The 22,970-nt window shown below is 39.8% G+C and overlaps 1 protein-coding gene across 33 annotated transcripts in view; it reads right to left on the reverse strand.

The window, feature by feature from the left end:
* Positions 1-7,362: 7,362 nt before the first annotated feature.
* nrxn1a (neurexin 1a) overlaps positions 7,363-22,970 on the reverse strand; it is a 1,866,202-nt gene continuing 1,850,594 nt past the window's right edge. For 32 of the 33 annotated variants that reach the window (XM_072580867.1, XM_072580862.1, XM_072580863.1 and 29 more), the window contains one exon: positions 7,363-10,771. In XM_072580867.1, the coding sequence (XP_072436968.1) occupies positions 10,467-10,771 (305 nt within the window). In that variant the 3' untranslated portion in view covers positions 7,363-10,466. The remainder of the gene's footprint in view (positions 10,772-22,970) is intronic. The other variant, XM_072580868.1, reaches the window with a different exon arrangement.

Below are 22,970 nucleotides of genomic sequence, written 5' to 3' on the forward strand. Positions count from 1 at the left end.
AGCAGTAAATCAATTTTACATTTAGTCAGTGACAGCAGGTCACCAGCTATAAGCTGTAAACCCCACTTGAAACAAGCTGATGCCATCTACGGTTAGCGTGGATTGAAAGATTTTCCTTTACCTCAGCTGTGCACTCATTTAGAGATCGTCAATTATCAACTCAGCACAGTTGCAATTGCCTTAACATGCTTATCCTAGAACAGCAACATTGTATCACAGAGAATAAAAGAGAAAAGTACCATCAACATTAGTAAATATGAATTAAAAAAAGAGAAATTCTCAAAATGGTAATGTGATCACAGCATATTTAATGTTATAAAACATCCCTCTTCTTCATTTGTCAGCTCTTGAAATTGAGGATAACCTTTTTACACTCGGCATGCGTTGGTTCTGAGATGGCCGATAAGAATGAAGAAAATTGACTTTCAGAAAAGAAACATGTGCAATATGACATAAGGTGTATCATATAACACCTTAGCATAACAATTTGATTAAATAGTATATTAAAAAAATAGATTTCACACCTCAATGGTCTGGAAACCATCACTTACGTAACCTGGTCATATCACGTATTTGGAAAAGTTATAGTTTGCAGTATGCTGTCAGAAAAAAATATTCATTACCTGTGATTTATAGACTAACATTGATCTGATCCGTGCAGGTGAGAGGAAAGTACAGATCATTTTTAAGAATATTCTGATCATTAGATAGATTTACTCTGATCATTCTTAACCTCCTTAAAAAAGGATTTCAGATTATCTGTGGACCTCCTTGAGGTTACTTAATTTTCCTTGGTGCTAATGCAATAACTTCAATTAAAGGTTGTTTATTAAATGCTTGTTTTAAAGTTTAGAGATAAGGGTTCATTTCTACTGAATTCACAACATAATTACAAACTTCTTTATCGGAGACAGATTTATAATTTTGCTACACATAGAGTTATAGAGATGTACAGCACAGAAACAGACCCTTCGGCAAAGTCCTAACCTTGCTCCCTGAGTGACCATCTTTGTTTTGCACATTTAAGCTGTTTTGTACAATCTACATTTTAATAGAAAAGTCAATGTCTTATTACACAATTCTTCTTGCAATAATTTTATCAGGGCTATATGTATAGATAAGGTGAAGTACTGAAACACATTTTAAAAATTGTAATGCAAGTTAATTGTAACACAATGAGATTATAACACTTTAAAAGAATTGCAAGAAATTTCATTCAGTTGTACTACCTGTACGATTGGTACATCTGTGGCGGTGGGATAGGGGTGCGCAGGGAGTGCCTGCACTCAGAAATCCTGGACCTGCCTACTCCAATGTGGGGGGGGGGGGTGTGGGAATTTCAGATCCCCCTGCTATTTCATGAAGATTAGATTAGCTTTGGCAAGAGGTGAACCAAAAATAATGGAAGAAGCTCAGTCCCGTGTGGAGAACCCAAAATTACGTTATCTATTTCCTGAAGTTCTTCCATTGACAGGCTTTCAAATACAAAAACACATGTTCTTCCAGTTTCTGTGGCTAAATATTGTATGATACATTAGATGTGTTTCACTGTAGCATGAATCACAGTGACTGGACCTGCAAAGTTTAAGTTGATTATTACATTGATCAGCATTGATACTGATTAAGTATTAAAATGCATTGAAATATTTTACCCTATAGAAAGAAAATAGCAATATCAATTCAAATGTTGTCAAAACATGGGCCTAGTAGTTCTCCTGTCATGTTAAAATGGAGACACAAATGTCTACTCATCATCAACTTTGAAACAAAATGACCATGAATGTTTTTGAAGTTAAAAACATCTGAGATGCTATACTTCACTAACATGCAAACTATTTTGCAATGGAATTGAAACTTCAGCTACAATTTTCAAAAAGGGCTATCTGCTATTTCTGTTTCAATACACTCCATTATTCACATGGTCGAGAATCTGTTTTGAGAGCTGGGCTGTGATGAATGCCTGCTTAATTTCAAAAATCCAGAATCACTTGTCTCAGCAGGTGGCTGTATTCAAATTTCGATTAAGTCTTAGGAGGCTGTTAAATGTTTGTCTTGTGTTCAGTGGACAATGTTTGTTTACCGTTATAGCAAATTGACCACTTGAGGAGATGTAAACAATTTGAATGGCTTTTAGTGGATGAATATTGATTTCATAGGAGTTGTCTTTGAATAAGAGAGCTCTGTTAGAATTTTTTTAATGTAAAATTCAAACAGATACTCTAGCCTGCCCAAAGTGTTTACTGGGGAAGGAGTTATGGAGGGCACATGTGGGAGCATGATGATTACGGAGGGAATAGATTAGATTTCCTACAGTATGGAAATTCATAAGGGATTGAGGGCATTGCAGTGGCTTGACAGGCATGGGGTATGGAGATCGAGTGGATATGTGGGGTTGAGGGTGATGGCTTGACAGCCTGACATATAATCATTATAACTAGGTGAATTCTCCACTAAATGGAGGCAGACATTCATCATCCTCCAGCCACTACTGTCAACTTAGAACTTGATCTGGAAGTGGTCGTTCCCCTAAAAAATAAGTATGCAGCTTTGGAAACTGTTGGGGGGGACAGCCTTGCAGGTGTAAGCTGCAGTGAAGGGGTCTGTGGCTCTGAGATTCAGAAGGGAAAGGGGGAGAAGAGGAGAGCGCTAGTTATAGGGGACTCTCTAGTTAGAGGGACGGACAGGCGGTTCTGTGGACATGGGCGAGACTCTCGGATGGTTTGTTGCCTCCCAGGTGCTAGGGTCCGAGACGTCTCGGACCGTGTCTTCAGAATCCTTAAGGGGGAGGGTGTGCAGCCAGAAGTCGTGGTACACATTGGCACCAACGACATAGGTAGGAAGAGGGGTGGGGAGGTCATTCAAGAGCTCAAAGAGTTAGGCTGGAAACTAAAAGCTAGAACAGACAGAGTCGTCATCTCTGGGTTGTTGCCGGTGCCACGTGACAGAGAGGCAAAGAATAGGGAGAGAGTGCAGTTGAACACGTGGCTGCAAGGATGGTGTAGGAGGGAGGGCTTCAGATATTTGGACAATTGGACTGCATTCTGGGGAAGGTGGGACCTGTATAAACAGGACGGGTTGCACCTGAACCAGAAGGGCACCAATATCCTGGGGGGTAGGTTTGCTAGCACTCTTCGGGGGGGTTTAAACTAATTTGGCAGGGGGATGGGATCCGGACTTGTAGTCCAGCAAGTAAGCTAGCTGTGTGTCAGGATGTCCAAGACTGTAGGGAGGCTGTGGAGAAGGTAGCACTGACAGGGACTACTTGCGGACACAGAGATGGGCTCAAGTGCGTATACTTCAATGCAAGGAGTATCAAAAATAAGGTGGGTGAACTTAAGGCGTGGATCGGTACCTGGGACTACGATGTTGTGGCCATCACGGAAACATGGATAGATGAGGGACAGGAATGGCTGTTGGAGGTTCCTGGTTACAGATGTTTCAGTAAGATTAGGGAGGGTGGTAAAAAAGGAGGGGGGGTGGCATTGCTAATTAGAAATGGTATAACGGCTGCAGAAAGGAAGTTTGAGGGGGATCTGCCTCTGGAGGTAGTATGGGCTGAAGTCAGAAATAGGAAAGGTGCAGTCACCTTGTTGGGTGTTTATTATAGGCCCCCCAATAGCAGCAGAGATGTGGAGAAACAGATTGGGAAACAGATTTTGGAAAGGTGCAGAAGCCACAGGGTCGTAGTCATGGGCGACTTCAACTTCCCAAATATTGATTGGAAGCTCTTTAGATCAAGTAGATTGGATGGGGCAGTGTTTGTGCAGTGTGTCCAGGAAGCTTTTCTAACGCAGTATGTAGATTGTCCAACCAGAGGGGAGGCCATATTGGATTTGGTACTCGGTAACGAACCGGGACAAGTGGTGGGCTTGTTAGTGGGTGAACATTTTGGTGATGGCGACCACAATTCTGTGACTTTCACCTTGGTTATGGAGAGAGATAGGTGCGCACAACAAGGAAGTTTTTACAATTGGGGGAAGGGAAATTACGATGCTGTAAGACAGGATTTGAGGAGCATACGTTGGGAGCATAGGCTGTCAGGGAAGGATGTGGTGGAAATGTGGGACTTTTTCAAGGAGCAGATACGACGTGTCCTTGATATGTATGTACCGATCAGGCAGGAAAGAAATGGTCGTGTGAGGGAGCCTTGGTTGACGAGGGAGGTTGAATGTCTAGTAAAGAGGAAGAAGGAGGCTTACATAAGGTTGAGGAAACAAGGTTCAGACAGAGCAGTGGAGGGATACAGGATAGCCAGAAGGGACCTGAAGAAAGGGATTAGGAGAGCTAAGAGAGGGCATGAAAAATCCTTGGCGGATAGGATCAAGGATAACCCCAAGGCATTCTATGCGTATGTGAGAAACCTGAGAATGACGAGAACGAGGGTAGGTCCGATCAAGGACAGTGGTGGGAGACTGTGTATTGAGTCGGAAGAGATAGGAGAGGTCTTGAACAAGTACTTCTCTTCAGTATTTACGAACGAGAGGGACCGTATTGTTGAAGAGGAGAGTGTGAAACGGACTGATAAGCTAGAAGAGATACCTGTTAGGAAGGAAGATGTGTTGGACATTTTGAACAACTTGAGGATAGACAAGTCCCCCGGGCCTGACGGGATATATCCTAGGATTATGTGGGAAGCAAGAGAGGAAATTGCAGTACCGTTGGCAATGATCTTCTCTCTTCACTGGCAACTGGGGTGGTACCAGGGGACTGGAGAGTAGCGAATGTTGTGCCCCTGTTCAAAAAAGGGAATAGGGATAACCCCGGGAATTACAGGCCAGTTAGTCTTACTTCTGTGGTAGGCAAAGTAATGGAAAGGGTACTGAGGGATAGGATTTACGAGTATCTGGAAAGACACTGCTTGATTAGGGACAGCCAGCACGGATTTGTGAAGGGTAGGTCTTGCCTTACAAGTCTTATTGAATTCTTCGAGGAGGTGACCAAGCATGTGGATGAGGGTAGAGCAGTGGATGTAGTGTACATGGATTTTAGTAAGGCATTTGATAAGGTTCCCCATGGTAGGCTTATGCGGAAAGTCAGGAGGCATGGGATAGAGGGAAATTTGGCCAATTGGATAGAAAACTGGCTAACCGGTCGAAGTCAGAGAGTGGTGGTAGATGGTAAATATTCAGCATGGAGTCCAGTTACAAGTGGAGTTCCGCAGGGATCAGTTCTGGGTCCTCTGCTGTTTGTAATTTTTATTAATGACTTAGAGGAGGGAGTCGAAGGGTGGGTCAGTAAATTTGCAGATGATACAAAGATAGGTGGAGTTGTGGACAGTGAGGAGGGCTGTTGTCGGCTGCAGAGGGACTTAGATATGATGCAGAGCTGGGCTGAGGAGTGGCAGATGGAGTTCAACCCTACCAAGTGTGAGGTTGTCCATTTTGGAAGAACAAATAAGAATGCGGAATACAGGGTTAATGGTAGGGTTCTTGGTCAGGTGGAGGAACAGAGGGATCTTGGGGTCTATGTACATAGATCTTTGAAGGTTGCCACTCAGGTGGATAGAGTTTGTAAGAAGGCCTATGGAGTATTATCGTTCATTAGCAGAGGGATTGAATTCAAGAGTCGTGAGGTGATGTTGCAGCTGTACAGGACTTTGGTTAGGCCACATTTGGAGTACTGTGTGCAGTTCTGGTCGCCTCACTTTAGGAAAGATGTGGAAGCTTTGGAGAGGGTGCAGAGAAGATTTACCAGGATGTTGCCTGGAATGGAGAGTAGGTCGTTCGAGGATAGGTTGAGAGTTCTCGGCCTTTTCTCGTTGGAACGGCGAAGGATGAGGGGTGACTTGATAGAGGTTTATAAGATGATCAGAGGAATAGATAGAGTAGACAGTCAGAAACTTTTTCCCCGGGTACAACAGAGTGTTACAAGGGGACATAAATTTAAGGTGAAGGGTGGAAGGTATAGGGGAGATGTCAGGGGTGGGTTCTTTACCCAGAGAGTGGTGGGGGCATGGAATGCGCTGCCCGAGGGAGTGGTAGAGTCAGATTCATTGGCGACCTTTAAGTGGCATTTGGATAGGTACATGGATGGGTGCTTAATCTAGGATAGAAGTGCGGCACAACATCGTGGGCCGAAGGGCCTGTTCTGTGCTGTATTGTTCTATGTTCTATGTTCTATGTTCTATGGCAGGCCCAATCTTAGTCCATTCCAACTTCCTGGAATGAAAACATGGCGAGCAGAGGCTCTTTTAAAGAAGATGGGTCTTTGGGTCAGAAATTCTCTCAATTCAACCTTTCTGCCTCAGCCATGAGAATCTGTCCTCTAAATTTTCTTGGTCTACCAATCAAGCAAGTGTTGTCTACCAGAACCCAGCAATGGAAAGAAATAGAATTGATACTAAAGGAAGAAGCACGGCGATCAATACGACAGGTTTAAGGAGGCAGTGTGGTTTTTCTGCCCACTTCACACCTATCTGACAATTTACAGAGAAGCAGGACAAGCAAGGGCAATCTGTAAACCTTCAACTTAATGAGGCATTATCCTGTTACTACCTCAGACATGGCAGAGACTTAGGCTACATACTATGCAGAAAATATGGTAGTTTTAGCTGTACAGTGTGCAGTCATGGAAGGGAACAGGGAGTCTTTCATTGTGGGCCATGCTGTCTATTGGCCACATTCCAGCCAAATATAATTTCCTCCATCTTTAAGCTTCTCCTCTGTGTTTCTGAACGTGATCTCCCACACGCCTTACTGTGACCCCGACCTGGGTCCTTGACGTGGTGTATTTGCTTCTAGCCCAGCAGTGGCAGGAGCTTCCACTGGCAGCTCTCTAAGGTGGGAATTCCTTCAAAGAAAATGGCCAAAGTCTTGTCTGCAGAAATTGCCTACACTGCCAGTTATTGGGATCATGGACAGTCTCCCTCAAACTTTTAGCTGAAGAACAGGGAATATAAGCCCCATGGAGTTTAGCTGAATGAGTTTACATAAAAGTTGTTACTCAGCAAAGTAAAATAAAAGTCTTTGATTCAAATGACAAATAAATTATATACATCCAAGTTAAGAATTTCCAGATTTCTGGGCAGATGCTGGCACAGCATACAATTTGTTACTTACACATTGCATTTGAATCCCAAGAGCAGATATAGATACAAATGAATTAAAGATAGCATCTGCTATGATAACCCCAAAATACCTGGAATTTGATTTCATCCAATGAAATACAGTAAAGTAGTCATGTTATAAAGTTTTTAAAAATGTAATTTTGGCTTGGCTACAAACCCAGTTGGCTGAATTATGAAAACAGAAAAAATTATGAAACATCATATCATAACAGTACTAATGAGGTACTTCTCTGTGCTTGTTTGAGTGTTATTTGAAGTTGAGCAGGGAAGAAACAAAAAAATTGTATATCACAAGATTTCTATTATAAGAAACATTTTATTAACAAAAAACAGTAAATTCCACTGGCTTAGCATTTCCAATAATGGTTAACTTGGCTTTTGCAACAAAATTTTCTTTCAATATTTATCACACAAAGCACTCGAAGATGGGGCTTCAGAATGAGTTTGCTTGTTTTATCTTGTGTGAAATGCATCATTCATAAGTAAAATTTCATACAGTTTTAAAACAAGAGTTTGCCAAAAACACAACACATTACAGTACCAAACAGTATCAACCTAAATGAGATTTGGAAACTGCCATGCTAGGGGCTGTAGGTAGTTTAAGACATAAGAAAAAGTTGCTTCGGTGCAGTCATTAAACCAAATTATTGACTGCATGGATACAACCACCTTGGCAACATGAATAGCTTAAAACTGTCTAGTTAGTCAAGTGCTAGTTACTTTACAATATATTCTACTGTTGTCTAGTTGTTTTCTAAAGCTCCTACAGCCACTTTTAATGTCTTTCTGACTGTATGAGCATGTTTAATAATGGGGTTAACTAAAGTTAACAAATATTTTTATTCCATCTTTCGCCTGTTGTTTGTTATCAATCACCAGCCCATGGACCTCTTTCATGTATCTTTGCATCACCATACCAATGCACTTCAGGAGAATATCACCTTGCACCTGTCATGTTCCCATGCTGAATCCAGAAAACCATGAGACCTAAAAACTGATCTCAGTCGCAGTGAAATTTTCTCAACAAAATCCAAAACTGTTTCCTAATAGGCAGATCACCACAACTTGAGTGGGAATAAAACAATATTGATCTCATTTGCTTGTAAGTTTAGTCTTCTGGGATTTAGGATTTCCTTTTGTTAGAATTAGAAGATAAAATGTTTGGATATGCTTTTGTAGACATTCTTAATTTCTTGATTATAAATATCAACGATAGCTTGTGTGGGAAGGTTGAACATTGTTAATTTGTATTACTTGTTACTGGAGACATAGTTAAATGGATTACAATTGCAAGCATACAATAGTTCTAGACAATAAAATGGGTCAGTAATCTCATGTTAATATTCATATTAATATCTAAATGGGTGCAGTCTTCAAAAACAACTTTTCCAGAATGTATTACTGTCTATAAATGCTCAATATAATAACATAAATCACATCACAACATAGCACAACAAGGTGCATGTGATGTTAGGGTGATTAAGGACTTATCTGCTCAACCTCTCTTCCTCAGAAACTGAGAGTTTTATTTTGATGTACAGGATGACAGCACAACTTTGTCTCCAAGGTAAAAACAAAATGATCAAAAATGAGTCTTGTTTAGACAGGATTTATCTGAGGTGGATAGCACAAAGTGACAAACATAATGAATTGTTTTCGGGGTAACTGAGGCGGCTGGAGCAGTTGGCAAGGAGGCTACAGCAATCCAAAATGACTGCTGACAAAAATGCATGATTCCTGTTATGTTGTGGCCCCTGCTGTTTCAAGCTAATTTTAAATTCCTCCTTCCTATTTGAATGCATGAACATCTATTTTTCTCCCAGGAGGTCTTCTCGCAATTGAGCTGGTTTCCCTTGAAGTACACCCATAGAACCTAATATATTCCCTTTGTATTTGATTTGAAGTACATTACAACTGGGTTTATTGCTGTGAGATAATCTAAAAAATAATATAGAAGCTAAATAATGAGCTCTTAAGATCTGTATAGTTTCATATTCCACAAATTGGACTGTTCAGTCAAAGCTAAAAATTAAAAACTCTCAATGCTTTAATGTTAAAGTTTCCAACTTTTCAGATGAGTTAAGGGGCTTTTTGTTAAAAAGAAACAATGAAACTAAACATTAAAAAATAGGAACAAATAACCAACTGTATTTTCTGCAATGACTCCATAGATACTTCAGAGGATTTCCATGTAACAAGTACATTGACATGAAGCAACATCAAAATGGGGCTGACAAATAATTGAAAGATCAAAGATTCCTTTAAGCATTTCTCATTTTCCCCATGGGATATAGCAAACATAAAAAGGGGAAATAATTGAAAACAATTTCAAATCATTGACCTTACAAAGATTTCATAGCATTAGCCACCATTTAATTTTAAAACTCACTTTGTTTCCCACACAACAAAACCTCATAAAAACGTAAGAGATTACAGTCTGAGTCAATTACAAAAAATGCAGCTAAATTATACGTACATTCATATGTATCCCCTCATACATGTATGGTAGACATTCAATACAATTAAAATTAAAAAAAGAAGTTTGAGACTATTAATGACGGCTGCAAAACACATTTTAAAATTGCAGATGTCATCAACAACTTCAAACCTGTCTAAACCTAGCTACAGCTATAACATTACATTTACCAAAAAATGTCTGGTTAGCAGAGATATTTGCATTGTCTATACAACAGGCTATAAAACATCACTCATCACAGTCCAGAAAGCACATATATGTGTTTGTATAAATGTATGTAATAACATATTAGCGTGCATGAAAATTTTCAAATGATTGTATCTATGCTCTCTTTTATCTGTGTATATCCATGCCTTACATTTCCTGTGGAAGAAATTAAGGCTTTCCTCACGTCTTACAACCAGAAAGGGATTATTCCACTTTATACTATTTTAACATTAGTCTTATGTTGTAGCCAGCACTTAAACACAGGTCGCCCATGGATGTAAAGATGATAAACCCTTTACTGTCAAGGGTCTGCTAACTATTGTTTGTTTTAAGGTTCTTGGAGTAATGAGATTTCTGTCATGTTGCACAATTGTTTAGCACTTTGGCTGAAAACTCATGGGTAACAGGTAGATTCTCTGTGCACTGTTGTAATACTCTTCTTTATGAATGCTTCATGCTGTTGTCTCCACAGTAAAGTTCGGACAACAAGAAGATGGAGCGAATGAAAACACTGTGAACAAGTAGGAGACTTCAACCAGCTTGAAATGTTAATGCTTACTTTACAAACTGTCGTCTTTCCTTCCCGATAATGTGTACTGTCCTTATCCTGTGTGCTTTGCAAAAAAGTAATCTCAGTTTTATCACGTCTTTGATAAAATGAAGTTTTTTTTTGTTTTCCTTTTCTCTTTTACACGCTTCTCTCTTCAGAATATACAATCAGACGTAGTACTCTTTATCCTTATTCTTCTTGTTTTTGCTGGAATTTTTGGCATTGTTCACCTGCTTCTCTTTCACTACAGCCCCATTGGACTGAGCGGAGTTACTGATGTAGTTTCTGCTCTCATCCACATGGTAGGAGCCTTCGTCCCTATTCCTGTACTTGTACATTGCATACAGGAGGATGAGAATGCAAAGAGCAGCTGCTGCCACAATTCCGACCACCATCCCTGTAGTGCTGCTCGATTCCCGAATCACTTCTGCAGTTCCTGGGAAGCCTCTGCCACCTGGTCCGGTGGGGTTTGCTGTAGATACATCATGAAATAGGGAGGAGGTTACGACTGGGTTTTATAGCTTTCTATCATTTGTATAATTTAATAAAGGTGGGCAGAGGGATACAATACGGTATCTGGAAGGGGTTTCAAGCCACTGTTAAACACGTTTTTTTTCTGGCCACCAGTTTTAGAAAGGGATAGTGACAACAAAGCTTAACAGAAGCTAAACTAGGTATTGTGTGAGTGATTACAAGTGCTTTATTAGTTCTGACTTCCTTTGCTTCTCACCATGGTGTCTGTACTTTGAGGTAACCTTCAAACATTGTTGTGCACAGTGTAGATAAATATTATCTGCTATTTAAATAAAGTTATGCAAAAATATTATCACTAGGTGGCAGTTTGGAATTAAATTACCCTACTTGTGCCTTCACTAAACACCATGAAGGAGCTTTGCTACAAAGGTAATGCCATCCCATTAACACAATTAGTGTTGTAATTGCAGGAATGCAACATAATCTTGCTGCAGACTTAAAAGAAAACGAGAGTTTGTTGCTTTCAATAGCAAATCAAGAATGGCACATGATGAAACAAGGCAAAAGGTGCATGATCAAGTGGAGAAATGGATTCTAACTGGACTTTTGTGATCATTAAAATTATCTCCTGGGGAAAACAAAGTGTAAACTTTATTAGAAATGGGCACCACTGTGCAACTGCTGGTTTTAAAAGAAACCAAAAAGAAAACATGTTCAAGTGCAGAAACGTTAATATTGGATAACTTAGCAACACATAATAAGACACTTGAAATGGATGACAACTGTACTTGCTTTTTGTTGAATGCAGACATTAACATTTTAACATTTATCCTGAAAATATCAAAAAATATGCTCACCATACAGATCAGTCAACAAATTGCCCCCATGATTTTGCATGAAGGAAAAATGAAAGAAAGTTGTAAAAGAATGATCTTAAAACATGATTATATTTGTTTCTTGCATTATTTCAGCTTCATCATAAGATTATGGCATGTCTTAAAACTGTGTTTAACTTTTACATTAGAAAGCAAACCTATCAAAACATGGCAGAATGTTAAATTTAAATGTTATACCAATGTACACCCCCACCTTTATTTTACCAGATCCCTCTGATTTTCAAGGGAACCAATTTTGAATATTTTAACAAAGTGGCCTATTGAATTTCCTGTAAATTAAAATAAAATACAATAAAGGTCAAGTCACAGCCCAGGAACGACACACGAGAATGATAAAGTGAGATATTCAACAAAGGTGGGTTATTTTCATCGTCACATGCATCAGGCTCTGAGATAAACTGTCTGTTAAATGTCAGAGCTTTTTTCAAGTTGTCGTTGAAATATTTTCAATAACAATGACTTATCTGAAATGAATAAATATTTCTCAAGTCAAATGTGTATGATATCTACACAAAGGAATTATGAGTTAGTTCCATTTTGACATGGCTGTGAACCTAAAAAGATTCATGAACACCATTCTTGGAGATAGCATGCAGACATAAACACTGAACCATGAGAAGGAATGGATCTTAACATCGTATGTGCAATCTTACCTTTTAAAAACAAGAAAAATAATTATGCAACGTATCCACATCAAAATTATACTATTGCACTTTTCAACAGATCTTTTCCCCAATACCTCATAGGGCCCCAATAAATTCTTTCTCAGTTTACAGAAGTTCCGTTGCTTTGTCCCCAACACTTGCGAATCACATTGCCTTTCAGCCTTGCACTTACATTTAAAAAAAGGATAATAAAAGTGTGCACTCATCATTAATGATATTTGGCAGAGAAAGTCAATTTTCACAACAATTGATGATAATAGAATCCCTACAGTGTGGAGACAGGCCATTCAGCCCATCAAGTTTACACCAACCTTCCAAAAATATCCCACCCAGACCCACATTCCCACCCTATCTTGTAACTCCTTATTTCCCATGGCTAATCCACCTATCCTGCACTTCCAAGGATATATACTACAAGCAATTTTAGCATGGTCAATCCACCTAACCTGCACATCTTTGGACTGTGGCAGGAAATCGGAGCATCCAGAGGAAACCCATGCAGACACAGGGAGAATGTTTATGTGGAGCTTGCACAGTCACCTGAGGGTGAAATCAAATCTGGGTCCCTGTTGTTGTGAGGCAGCAGTGCTAACTACTGAACTCTTAAGATGAAATCACCACTGAGATCCCACTCCTTTTCAGAATATTGAGTGTTTGCCATATATTTGAAACTTGCTTAAATGTTCAGTTACGCCATAAAATTCTAATTTTCAAAATTATTTTTCGACAAAAGGAGGATTTTAGAATTAAGGTTTGAACAAAAAGAAAAAAGCATGAAAAAATGAAAATTTTTCAATAATAATACAAATCAGTACTAACAGAATAAAGAAGAGCAATGATTATTAGAGAACTTCAACCAGATGCAGAATGGTTTAGCAGATTAATTCATTTTGAAACTTTAAACTTTCAGCTTTAACAAATCAGAAAGATTAACGGCTCAATTATGGATGCATACAAGTAACTTTTGTTGCAAGAAACATAAATTTGGTTCTATTGTGATATAATAGTAAGTTTAATCTTGTAATTCTGCAATAAATTGAAATCTGCTCATTCAAGAACATAGGAGAAAGTGAGGACTGCAGATGCTGGAGATCACAGCTGAAAATGTGTTGCTGGAAAAGCGCAGCAGGTCAGGCAGCATCCAAGGAGCAGGAGAATCGACGTTTTGGGCATGAGCCCTTCTTTTCATGCCTGAAACATCAATTCTCCTGCTCCTTGGATGCTGTCTGACCTGCTGCGCTTTTCCAACAACACATTTTCAGCTCATTCAAGAACATAACACACTACTTTTATTCAAACCATAGTAGGGAATAGGATTCTTCTGGCTATTTTCTATTTTTTGTATATTTTTCAATCACTGATTTGATAAGTATATTTAAAACCATATACTATTTACATCAGAAAAAAAATCCTAGGAATGTTTGTGCTTTCAGATCATAAAGAGGAAGGAAATAAAAATTGTTTAAGAAATGAGGATATCCAAGAATGATTAAACAAAATGACTTGCATTGGATAATTTTCCAGAACTTTCTGAAATGATTGGGGAAATGGGAAGGGGGTGCATGTACTAGGATTTACCTGATCAGGATGTGAATCACCTTGAGCATCTCATTTGCCAACAGTACTTTAATATCTCACCCAAGATACTGGTTTATTAACTACATGCCAGAAAGTTTGGTGGCAATGCCACCTCACAGCACCAGGGACCCAGGTTCAAATCCTGCCTCAGGTAATTGCCTGTGTGGAGTTTGCACATTCTTCCAGTGTCTGCGTGGGTTTCCTCTGGGCGCTTCGGTTTCCTCCCACAGTCCAAAGATGTGCAGGGCAGGTGAATTAGCCATGCTAAATTGCCCATCATGTTAATTGCATTAGTCAGATGTAAATGTAGGGTAGGGGAATGGGTCTGGGTGGGTTATTGTTCGGATGGTCAGTGTGGATCTGTTGGGCTGAAGGACCTGGTTCCACACTGTAGGGAACCTAATCAAACAAAAATTGAACAATCCTTTCCTCAGTTGTGACCTATTTCCCAGCATGTGTAATTCAATAATGAATGGACAAATTCAACTTTGGTTACTTGCTCTCCTGCCCAAGGTTGGAAATACTAAGGTCAATCATTAATCCAAAAGGAAAATATGAAAAATGATAGAAATCTGAAGGAAAAGCAGAAAAATCTTGAAATATTCAACAGGTATTTGCGGTAAGAGAAACAAAAATACCTGATGAAAGGTCACATCTTGAAATGTTAACTTTGTTTCTCTCCCCATGTAAGTTCCTGGACATGTTGGGTTTTTCCAACAGTTTTCATTTTTACAAAGCCAATTGTTTCACAGTTACAACAATCCTGTTGAGAGCAAAACCTCAACTAAACTTAGGGTCAAAAGTGGAACATTATTGGACTACTGTCCCAAAAGACTGGACTGACCAAGAGAAAACTGAATGGATTAATGCTAAGCTTTCTGAGATAATTAACAAAAATAAAAAAAAATGTTTTTGGTTGTACCACTGGTAGAGGAGACCTCCAGACAGTGATCTAAATTGGGAAAACTGATCTGCATATTTTTTATGAAATGTTGACAAGGAGGAATGACAATGCCTGATGGAAATTCCACCATAATTAAAAATTCACAATGCTTGAGAAATAAATTAATATCAAAATGGTAATGCTATACATGGTCACTCTCTCCACATCTGGAATGCTACTATTCTGATCAACTTGTTTTCCAAACATTTCTATTGGTCCTCCTTAGACCAATGGTCTAACCAGCACATGTGAAATCTAGTCATCACAACTGTAACAAAATTAGTTCAAATTGCATTTAACAAAGTGGTTCCATGTTAATCAATTTAAACCTGAAGACAAATCTGTGAAAAATCCATACACTTTGATTAGATGGCTCGACTTTACATAGCCAATGAAGCAAAGAAATCTAAATTGGGATTTTCAATTGATGGATTGTAACCTCCAGTGTCAGGACACTAAAGGATTGGTCTTTGTTTTACTTCTATTTCACTTTGGGTCAGCAGGAAGTCCAACTCTGAACCCTTCATGGAATCAATTACTCTGTTTTATATAATCTAAAATTATTGCCTAACCACGTCTCTGTGAATTTCCAAATTACATTTTGCAGTGGCACAATGCATTCGATATATATTTGGTGCTACCTGTACTTGCATTTTGACTGAAAGTTTCAATTGACTGAGACTGGAATTCAAAGTCGGGGGTTATGCGACCTCCGTAAATTATTCAAACCTCTCCTGACTTATGGTATCAACTGAAACCTTGGAATGAATTACAGCCTTGCGCATTAACAGTATACATCCTTCAATATGAAACAGAAATCTGAAGAAAATTTGCAATATTTGAAATAGAAACTAAAGTACTGCATGCCCATCTGACAGTCAGTAGCTGAATGAGAAAGTTAACTATTCTGACAGACTGTTTAACATGGCTAATAGTTAATTTCTTACAGTTCTAATAAAAAGTCTTAGGCACTCTTTTAGATCCATATATTGACTGGCCTGCTCTTTAATTTCAGTATTTTATGTTTCTGGTATGGCGCATAATGCCTACTCAAACAAACTTCACTGAAATAAGGCAGATGGACTGGATTTTAGTGTTCTTTTTTGTTACGTTAAGAAATAGCTCCATATTTCTGACAACAGATTCTCCAAAAGAGGGATTCTCCATAAATATTGAGAACACACTAAATTTGACAGGGCTTTTTTGGTGCAGCATACTGTCAGATGTCAGAGTGGGAGGGGGAGACAAGGGGGTGTGTTGGGTCAGGGTCCAAGAAGTATAAAGGATCAGGGATAGTATCATTGGTGGAGGGTCAATTGGTGTTTGCTCAGTTTGACAGTTATCCAGAAGTTATACCAGGATTTGACAAGTCTAACCTTTCCTGAGTAATTTCTGAAGTCAAATGATGTCTCTTTTTCCACAGCAATGAGTAGCCATGTGGTAAAATTTAAAGGTCCAGCCACTCTACAGTTCCTGTGAAAGGGTATGTAAGGAAAGTCTGATGCTCGGTGGGTATAGTGCCAACTGGATAGTGTGCCAGGGAGCCATGTGGGTATGTGCCAAATAGATAGGGGGTGGGGACCAGATGGTTAAGGTATGTAGGGATATGGGCTGGGAGCAGGCAGATAGAACTAGGTTAGTTTGGGATTATGTTGGACCACTCTAAATGATATTAGTAAACCAGATGCCCTTTTATGACAATTGAAAGTGTTTACATGATCACTGTTAGACTATGTTTAACTCTAGATTTTTAAACAAATACAAATTTCACTATCTGCCATGGCAAGATTCAAAACCATTTCTAAGAATATTTGTCTGGGGTTCTGGATGATTAATCAAATGACAATACTACTACTGAACACCAACACCTCCCATCTACCAGGGAAATAAGAGTGTCGGGGTGAAAAGTAAGTGATGGCATGTTTAAAGTAGGTCGGACCGTGCAGGAGATATCAGGTTCAGCAGTGGGTTGGCTCGGGGCCGGTGTGGAAAGCTTACCATGTGTTGGGTGCTGGGGGAAGGAGGAATATGGGGGAATTCGGGCCCTGTGTGTGGAAAAGAAAGGAATAAATTCCTTGTTGGGTCCTGAGTGGAGAGTGGACTGTCAGAGGTTTTGACTCTCAATGGAAGTGGAGAAATTGTTGGATCCCAGGCAGGGGGGTGCTGATGTCTGGATTTCTGCGTCCTAGGCAGAGACATAGTGTGTTGGGTCAAGGTCCAGGAGGCGTCAGAGGGAGGGTTTGTTAAGTTGAGGGGTCATTTTTATAGTTATCCAGGAGTTAGACTGGGTTTCTAAAAGTCAAAATCTTCCTAGGTAACTATTTACCTGACTATACTTTCAATTCAAATGGATACTTTCAGAGGGTTCCAGCCTTGGGGAGTTTTCCATTGGAATCTTCAATTTCCCAGGCAGTTTTCTCAGAGTTTGCTATAATTCTGCAGAGTCCTGTTGCACAACTCCTAACCATGCTGTAGAAATTATTAACTGGCCTTGGGAAAATCTAGGCCATATAGACTCTGGAACCTTGCAGGCATAGTGCAAAAACTAAATATACTGCTGCTATATTGTGCTTCAGAGATCGTGCACAGTATAATACAGTGGGTAGATGTGTTCCCAGAGAAACAATTCATTTCAATACATAGAAGCTGAAAAAATCTGAAAATTGGAAGGACAGATCAATTGCCCCACTGGTTGAGACATGAATTGGACACAAAATATTGTGGATTCAAATCATGGCATGACTCACTCAACTTCTTATCTTTCTCAATACTGTTCTGGATTTGGGCAGAAACAAGAGACTAAAGATCATGATCAATGCTGAGCACATTGCCGCAGTATCTATCTTTGGACACTCCTTGCTGTTCAGGATGAAAACAGGCATCAGTTCAAAACACAACAGGAGTCTGACTAATGGACAGAAATCCCTACGGGTCATCGCTTTTGCTGATGGCAGAATTCAGATAGTTTACTTTCAAATTTTGAAAGAGGGCTTTCTACTTGTCAATTTTAAAAGCAGGAGGTATGGCATTTCACAGCAGTAGGGTGATTTGACCCAGCAAATGCATTTCTTTCATTTTCTTTAACACTGGGCAGCATCTTTCAGGCAGCAAGTTTCCTACCGCACCAGAGAAATGGTCAGTGCCAAAGTACCATCTTCTACATATGTGACATCACCTGATGGAACAGAGTGATTTCCACCCTTCACATGGCATGAAATCCCACCTCGGAGAATTGTTGCAGAGATGTACCAGCAGCTCTGTAGCCCCAGCAGCACCACCAGAAGTGATGGCTCTTGCTGGGACTACATGCAATTCTCTGAGTTTAAGTGTGCCAGGAGTGTTATGTAAGGTCTGGTTTATCAAGGTAGGAGCTGGAGGGAAGGTAGGTGCTTAGGTGGTCAATAGGCAGATAAAAAGGCCAGGAGTATGCCTTGAGTGGGGCCTGCTTGGGAAATGAATCACATGAGAGAGGAATTCCTTCCTTTCCTGCCCTTGGCCCAATCAGAGTACCTTGCATTACCAGCACCTCAGTACCCAACCTTCTCAACTCAATGTCAGAATTGTAGCTGGGTCAGGAATCAGCTTTATATGACCATTAATATAAAGAACATGACCATCCTCATCCTAATGATCAAATGAAATTCTTGCTTGCTCTTCAGTGGCACTTCCTGTGATTAGTGACTGACAAATTCATCAGCATTTGAGTGAGGTGGAACTGATTTACATCCAGTACAGTACTAATTTACAGTCTGTCTATGCCTATCGTGGCTATCGTAATAGATGAAACCTAGGTGTGTCAACTATGTGAAAGGACTTTTATACATGAAAGATTTTATCTAACTGAGGTAAATCTGTGAATGTGGTTGAAAGAAGTTAGGACCTGAGTACGCCAGAGATGTATTGCTGTATTCTCTTTATAAGAGTATGGATTCTGCACTAAAACTTCTTGGTTGTTTGTGTTTTCATATCCTTCATCAATTGGCTTTCTGGAAGAAGAAAGAGGACAGTGATAATCTCTTCTTACTGATTGTCACATAAAAACAATTGTTGAAACATAGAAAATTGCATCAAGGCAAGGAGATAATGAATGCTGAGCCAAAGATGATATGTATTGAGGAATGACCAACAGGTTCGTGAAAAAAATAACTTTAAGGAGAAAGAAGAAAGGGGAGGCAAAGATGTTGAGGGAAGAATTGTCCGGAATGGAATCTGGATGGCTGAAGGCATATCCATCATTGATAGATCGAAGTCAGCTCCAGAAAATTGTAGTGATAGGGATGGGAGAGACCATCAAGAGATTTAAATACGTGGCAAATGATTTTAAATTTGAACTATTATGAGCCGTTGTAAAACACCAAACTCAGGGACAATGAAGAAACATAGCGTCCTGAAGGATAGGATGAGCAGAAGATTTTTATAATAGTTGAAGACAGTGAAAGAAAGGAGATCAACAAGAGGAACAGCAAATAGTTGAGAATTAAGGTGACAATTACATAAGTGAGGATTCCAGAAGTATACCTTGCTCAGAGTTGACTGAATGTTATGAAGATGGAACTGGGCACTTATCCTAGTTTCCTCTTTTTTCAAGAATCATACATGTTTGAGAGCAGGGTCAATTGGCAAATGTTCACACTTGGTTTTATGCATTTCCTTTTTGAAATGTTGAGTAGTTTAGCTTCCTTTTCCATGAATTATAGTTTCTTACTCATGTCCGAAAAGAATATGGCCTTCATCGGGATCAACATAAATTTAGTTTTTCAGTGTAGCAGTACCACAAACCTTATTGTAACTGCTGCTGTGTAGAAAAAGTAATAAAACTGAACATATCGTTCCTAATTAAATACTGTTTGTATTAGTTGGTCTCTTGAATCAGTCAACATAAATAGCAAACTTACAATGATAACAACAAGGAAGTTTTTATCACGTGATTTATTGAGCAGCGATAGTTGCATTTATATATCATCTTTCTAGAAATATAAATGCAAAAACTGAGACCGTGGCTTGGTCTCTTGAGCCACAGTTGTAGAACAGGATAATTGTATCCACTTTCTCAAACAACAAGCGTGGGAGCTTTTTATTGCCTTGCACCTGTACTATTTCAGACTTGCACTGTTCGGTCTCGATGACTGTATAACAGGACTCCTCGGTTATAAGACCAAAAAAGCATACTCTACAGATGTTACTTCATCGCACAACAGACCAGAGCCATCATTCAGTGGCGTGATCTTTGATTATCTGCAACTACAATTCCTTGTCTTTTATTGATTAGATTAGATTAGATTACTTACAGTGTGGAAACAGGCCCTTCGGCCCAACAAGTCCACACCGACCCGCCGAAGCGCAACCCACCCATACCCCTACATTTACCCCTTTACCTAACACTATGGGCAATTTAGCATGGCCAATTCACCTGACCTGCACATTTTTGGACTGTTGGAGGAAACCGGAGCACCCGGAGGAAACCCACGCAGACACGGGGAGAATGTGCAAACTCCACACAGTCCTGAGGCGGGAATTGAACGCAGGTCTCTGGCGCTGTGAGGCAGCAGTGCTAACCACTGTGCCACCGTGCCGCCCACTGATATAATAATTCAAAATAATATTTAATTCTGCAGAAAGTTCTTAATCAAAATATTTCCCACAGAGTGTAAATTATTTATATGCTAATCTCTTGTATGCAGCTTGGTCATAGGCTGCATGATCTTCCAGAAAGATGTGGATGAAACATCTCTTCACTCTTTAAGAGTTAGGTCATTGAAGCGATATGACCTCTGCCTGAGTTGAGATCTGAAATTACATGTCAGAAGGCAGACAATTGTTAAAGGGGAGAAATTATTTCTACAAACCAACTTTTTTAAATAAATTAATGGAAGATCAGAGCTGCAGGGAAGGCTTAAAGTCCTTAAGCCCATAAAGAACTAAGGAATTTGTAATTATAATATCATACTGTGCCTGAGATTAGTAGCCTCATTTTTAAAAAATAAAGTCCTGAATCCAATTTTCCATTTTGCAAGGAAATAAAGGGCTTTTGATCCTGGATTATGGTGGCAAACTATGACATAGTTTAAATACAGCTTTTAAATATACAGTTCAAACATAGATCTGGCTCTGAACGTGCAAGCAAGTATGCAGAAGCACTTCTGATATAGTGTAAAAGCAAACAGGGTTCATCTATTTTTGTTGTGTCTATAGAGGCTGCTATGGGCAGGCTTTTCTGTGGTGAATGGACAACCAATGTAATAAAAAAGAACTGAAGTACTGAATAATTTCAGAGAAGATAGTTATTACTGTACTGAGACTGGTCAAGGATAACAAGACACTAGATAATCATTTCAGAAACATGAATTGACACCCTATGGAATTCCCCATCTTTAAGATTCCAAAATGAATGGTCTGAGAAATTGAAGATTCCACTGAAGATTCCAGTGAAGATTCATATACTTCAAACCCTCCAGATCTATTTATTTAAATCAGAAGATTCAGCTGGTTCCACTGAAGTAAAGTAAATAGTTATTCAGGAAAGGTCAGATAATTAAAACCTAGTATGCCTCTTAACAAACCATAAAATTCATCTCAATGTATCTCAAACATACCCACCTACATTCCCCAAGACCCCAAACAACCTCAGACTCCTGTTCCCTCGAGGAACCAAGCCCCTTTCCTCCAATCCGGACCTGACGACACATTTTTCCACTGCCAGACCCAACACCACTCTGCCTCCATTCAAATTCAACACCCCCAGCCCACTCTGCAAGGAACCCAACACTCCCAACCATATGCTCACCTGCACCACTGAACCAGATAAATTACACCCACCTTTGCCTCATCCAAACACTCCATCACTTACTTCAACCACTGACAGTCATAGGCTCATAGAGATGTACAGCATGGAAGCAGACCCTTCGGTCCAACTAGTCCATGCCGACCAGATATTCCAATCTAATCTAGTCCCAGTTGCCAGCACCCAGCTCATTTTACTCCAAACCCTTCCTATTCATATATCCATCCAGATGCATTTTAAATGTTGCAATTGTATTAGCCTCCACCACTTCCTCTGGCAGCCCATTCCATACACGCACCACCCTCTGCGTGAAAACATTGCCCCTTAGGTCTCTTCTATATCTTTCCCCTCTCACCCTAAACCTATGCCCTCTAGTTCTGGACTCCCCCACCCCAGGAAAAACACTTTGTCTATTTATCCTATCCATGCCCCTCATGATTTTATAAACCTCTATAAGGTGACCCCTCAGCCTCTGACGCTCCAGGGAAAACAGCCCCAGCCTATTCAGCTTCTCCCTGTAATTCAAATCGTCCAACCCTGGCAACATCCTTGTAAATCTTTTCTGAACCCTTTCAAGTTTCACAACATCCTTCCCATAGGAAGGAGACTAGAATTGCATGCAGTATTCCAAAAGTGGCCGAACCAATGACCTGTACAACTGCAACATCACTTCCCAACTCCTGTACTCAATACCTTGACCAATAAAGGAAAGCATACCAAACACCTTCTTCACTATCCTCTCTACTTGCAAATCTACTTTCAAGGAGCCTTGAACCTGCACTCCAAGGTCTCTTTGTTCAGTAACACTCCCTCGCACCTTACCATTAAGTGTATAAATTTGGCATCATCTGCAAACTTATCTACTAAGTGAATTGTTAGGAGAGTATCAAGGTAGGAGGAATATAGTTAAGAGGAAAATCAGGAGGGCAAAAAGGGTACATGAGATAGCTTTGACAAATACGATTAAGGAGAATCCAAAGAATTTTTATAAATACTTTAAGGACAAACAGGTAACTAGGGAGGCAATAGGGCCCCTCAAAGATCAGAAAGGCAGCCTATGTGTGGAGCTGCAGCAGATGAGAGAGATACTAAATGAGTATTTTGTATCAGTGCTTACTGTGGAGAAGGACATAGAAGATATAGAATGTAAGAGGAAGTGGCGGATGTCTTGAAATGCATAAAAGTGGATAAATCCCCAGGACCTCATCAGGTGTACCCTAGAACTCCATGGGAAACTAGGGAAGTGATTGCTGGGCCCCTTGCTGAGATATTTGTGTCATTGATAGTCACAGGTGAGGTGCTGGAAGACTGGAGGTTGGCTAATGTGGTGCCAC

The sequence above is a fragment of the Chiloscyllium punctatum genome, chromosome 11, assembly GCF_047496795.1.
Source record: "Chiloscyllium punctatum isolate Juve2018m chromosome 11, sChiPun1.3, whole genome shotgun sequence".
In the NCBI taxonomy this organism is placed as follows: Eukaryota; Metazoa; Chordata; class Chondrichthyes; order Orectolobiformes; family Hemiscylliidae; genus Chiloscyllium; species Chiloscyllium punctatum.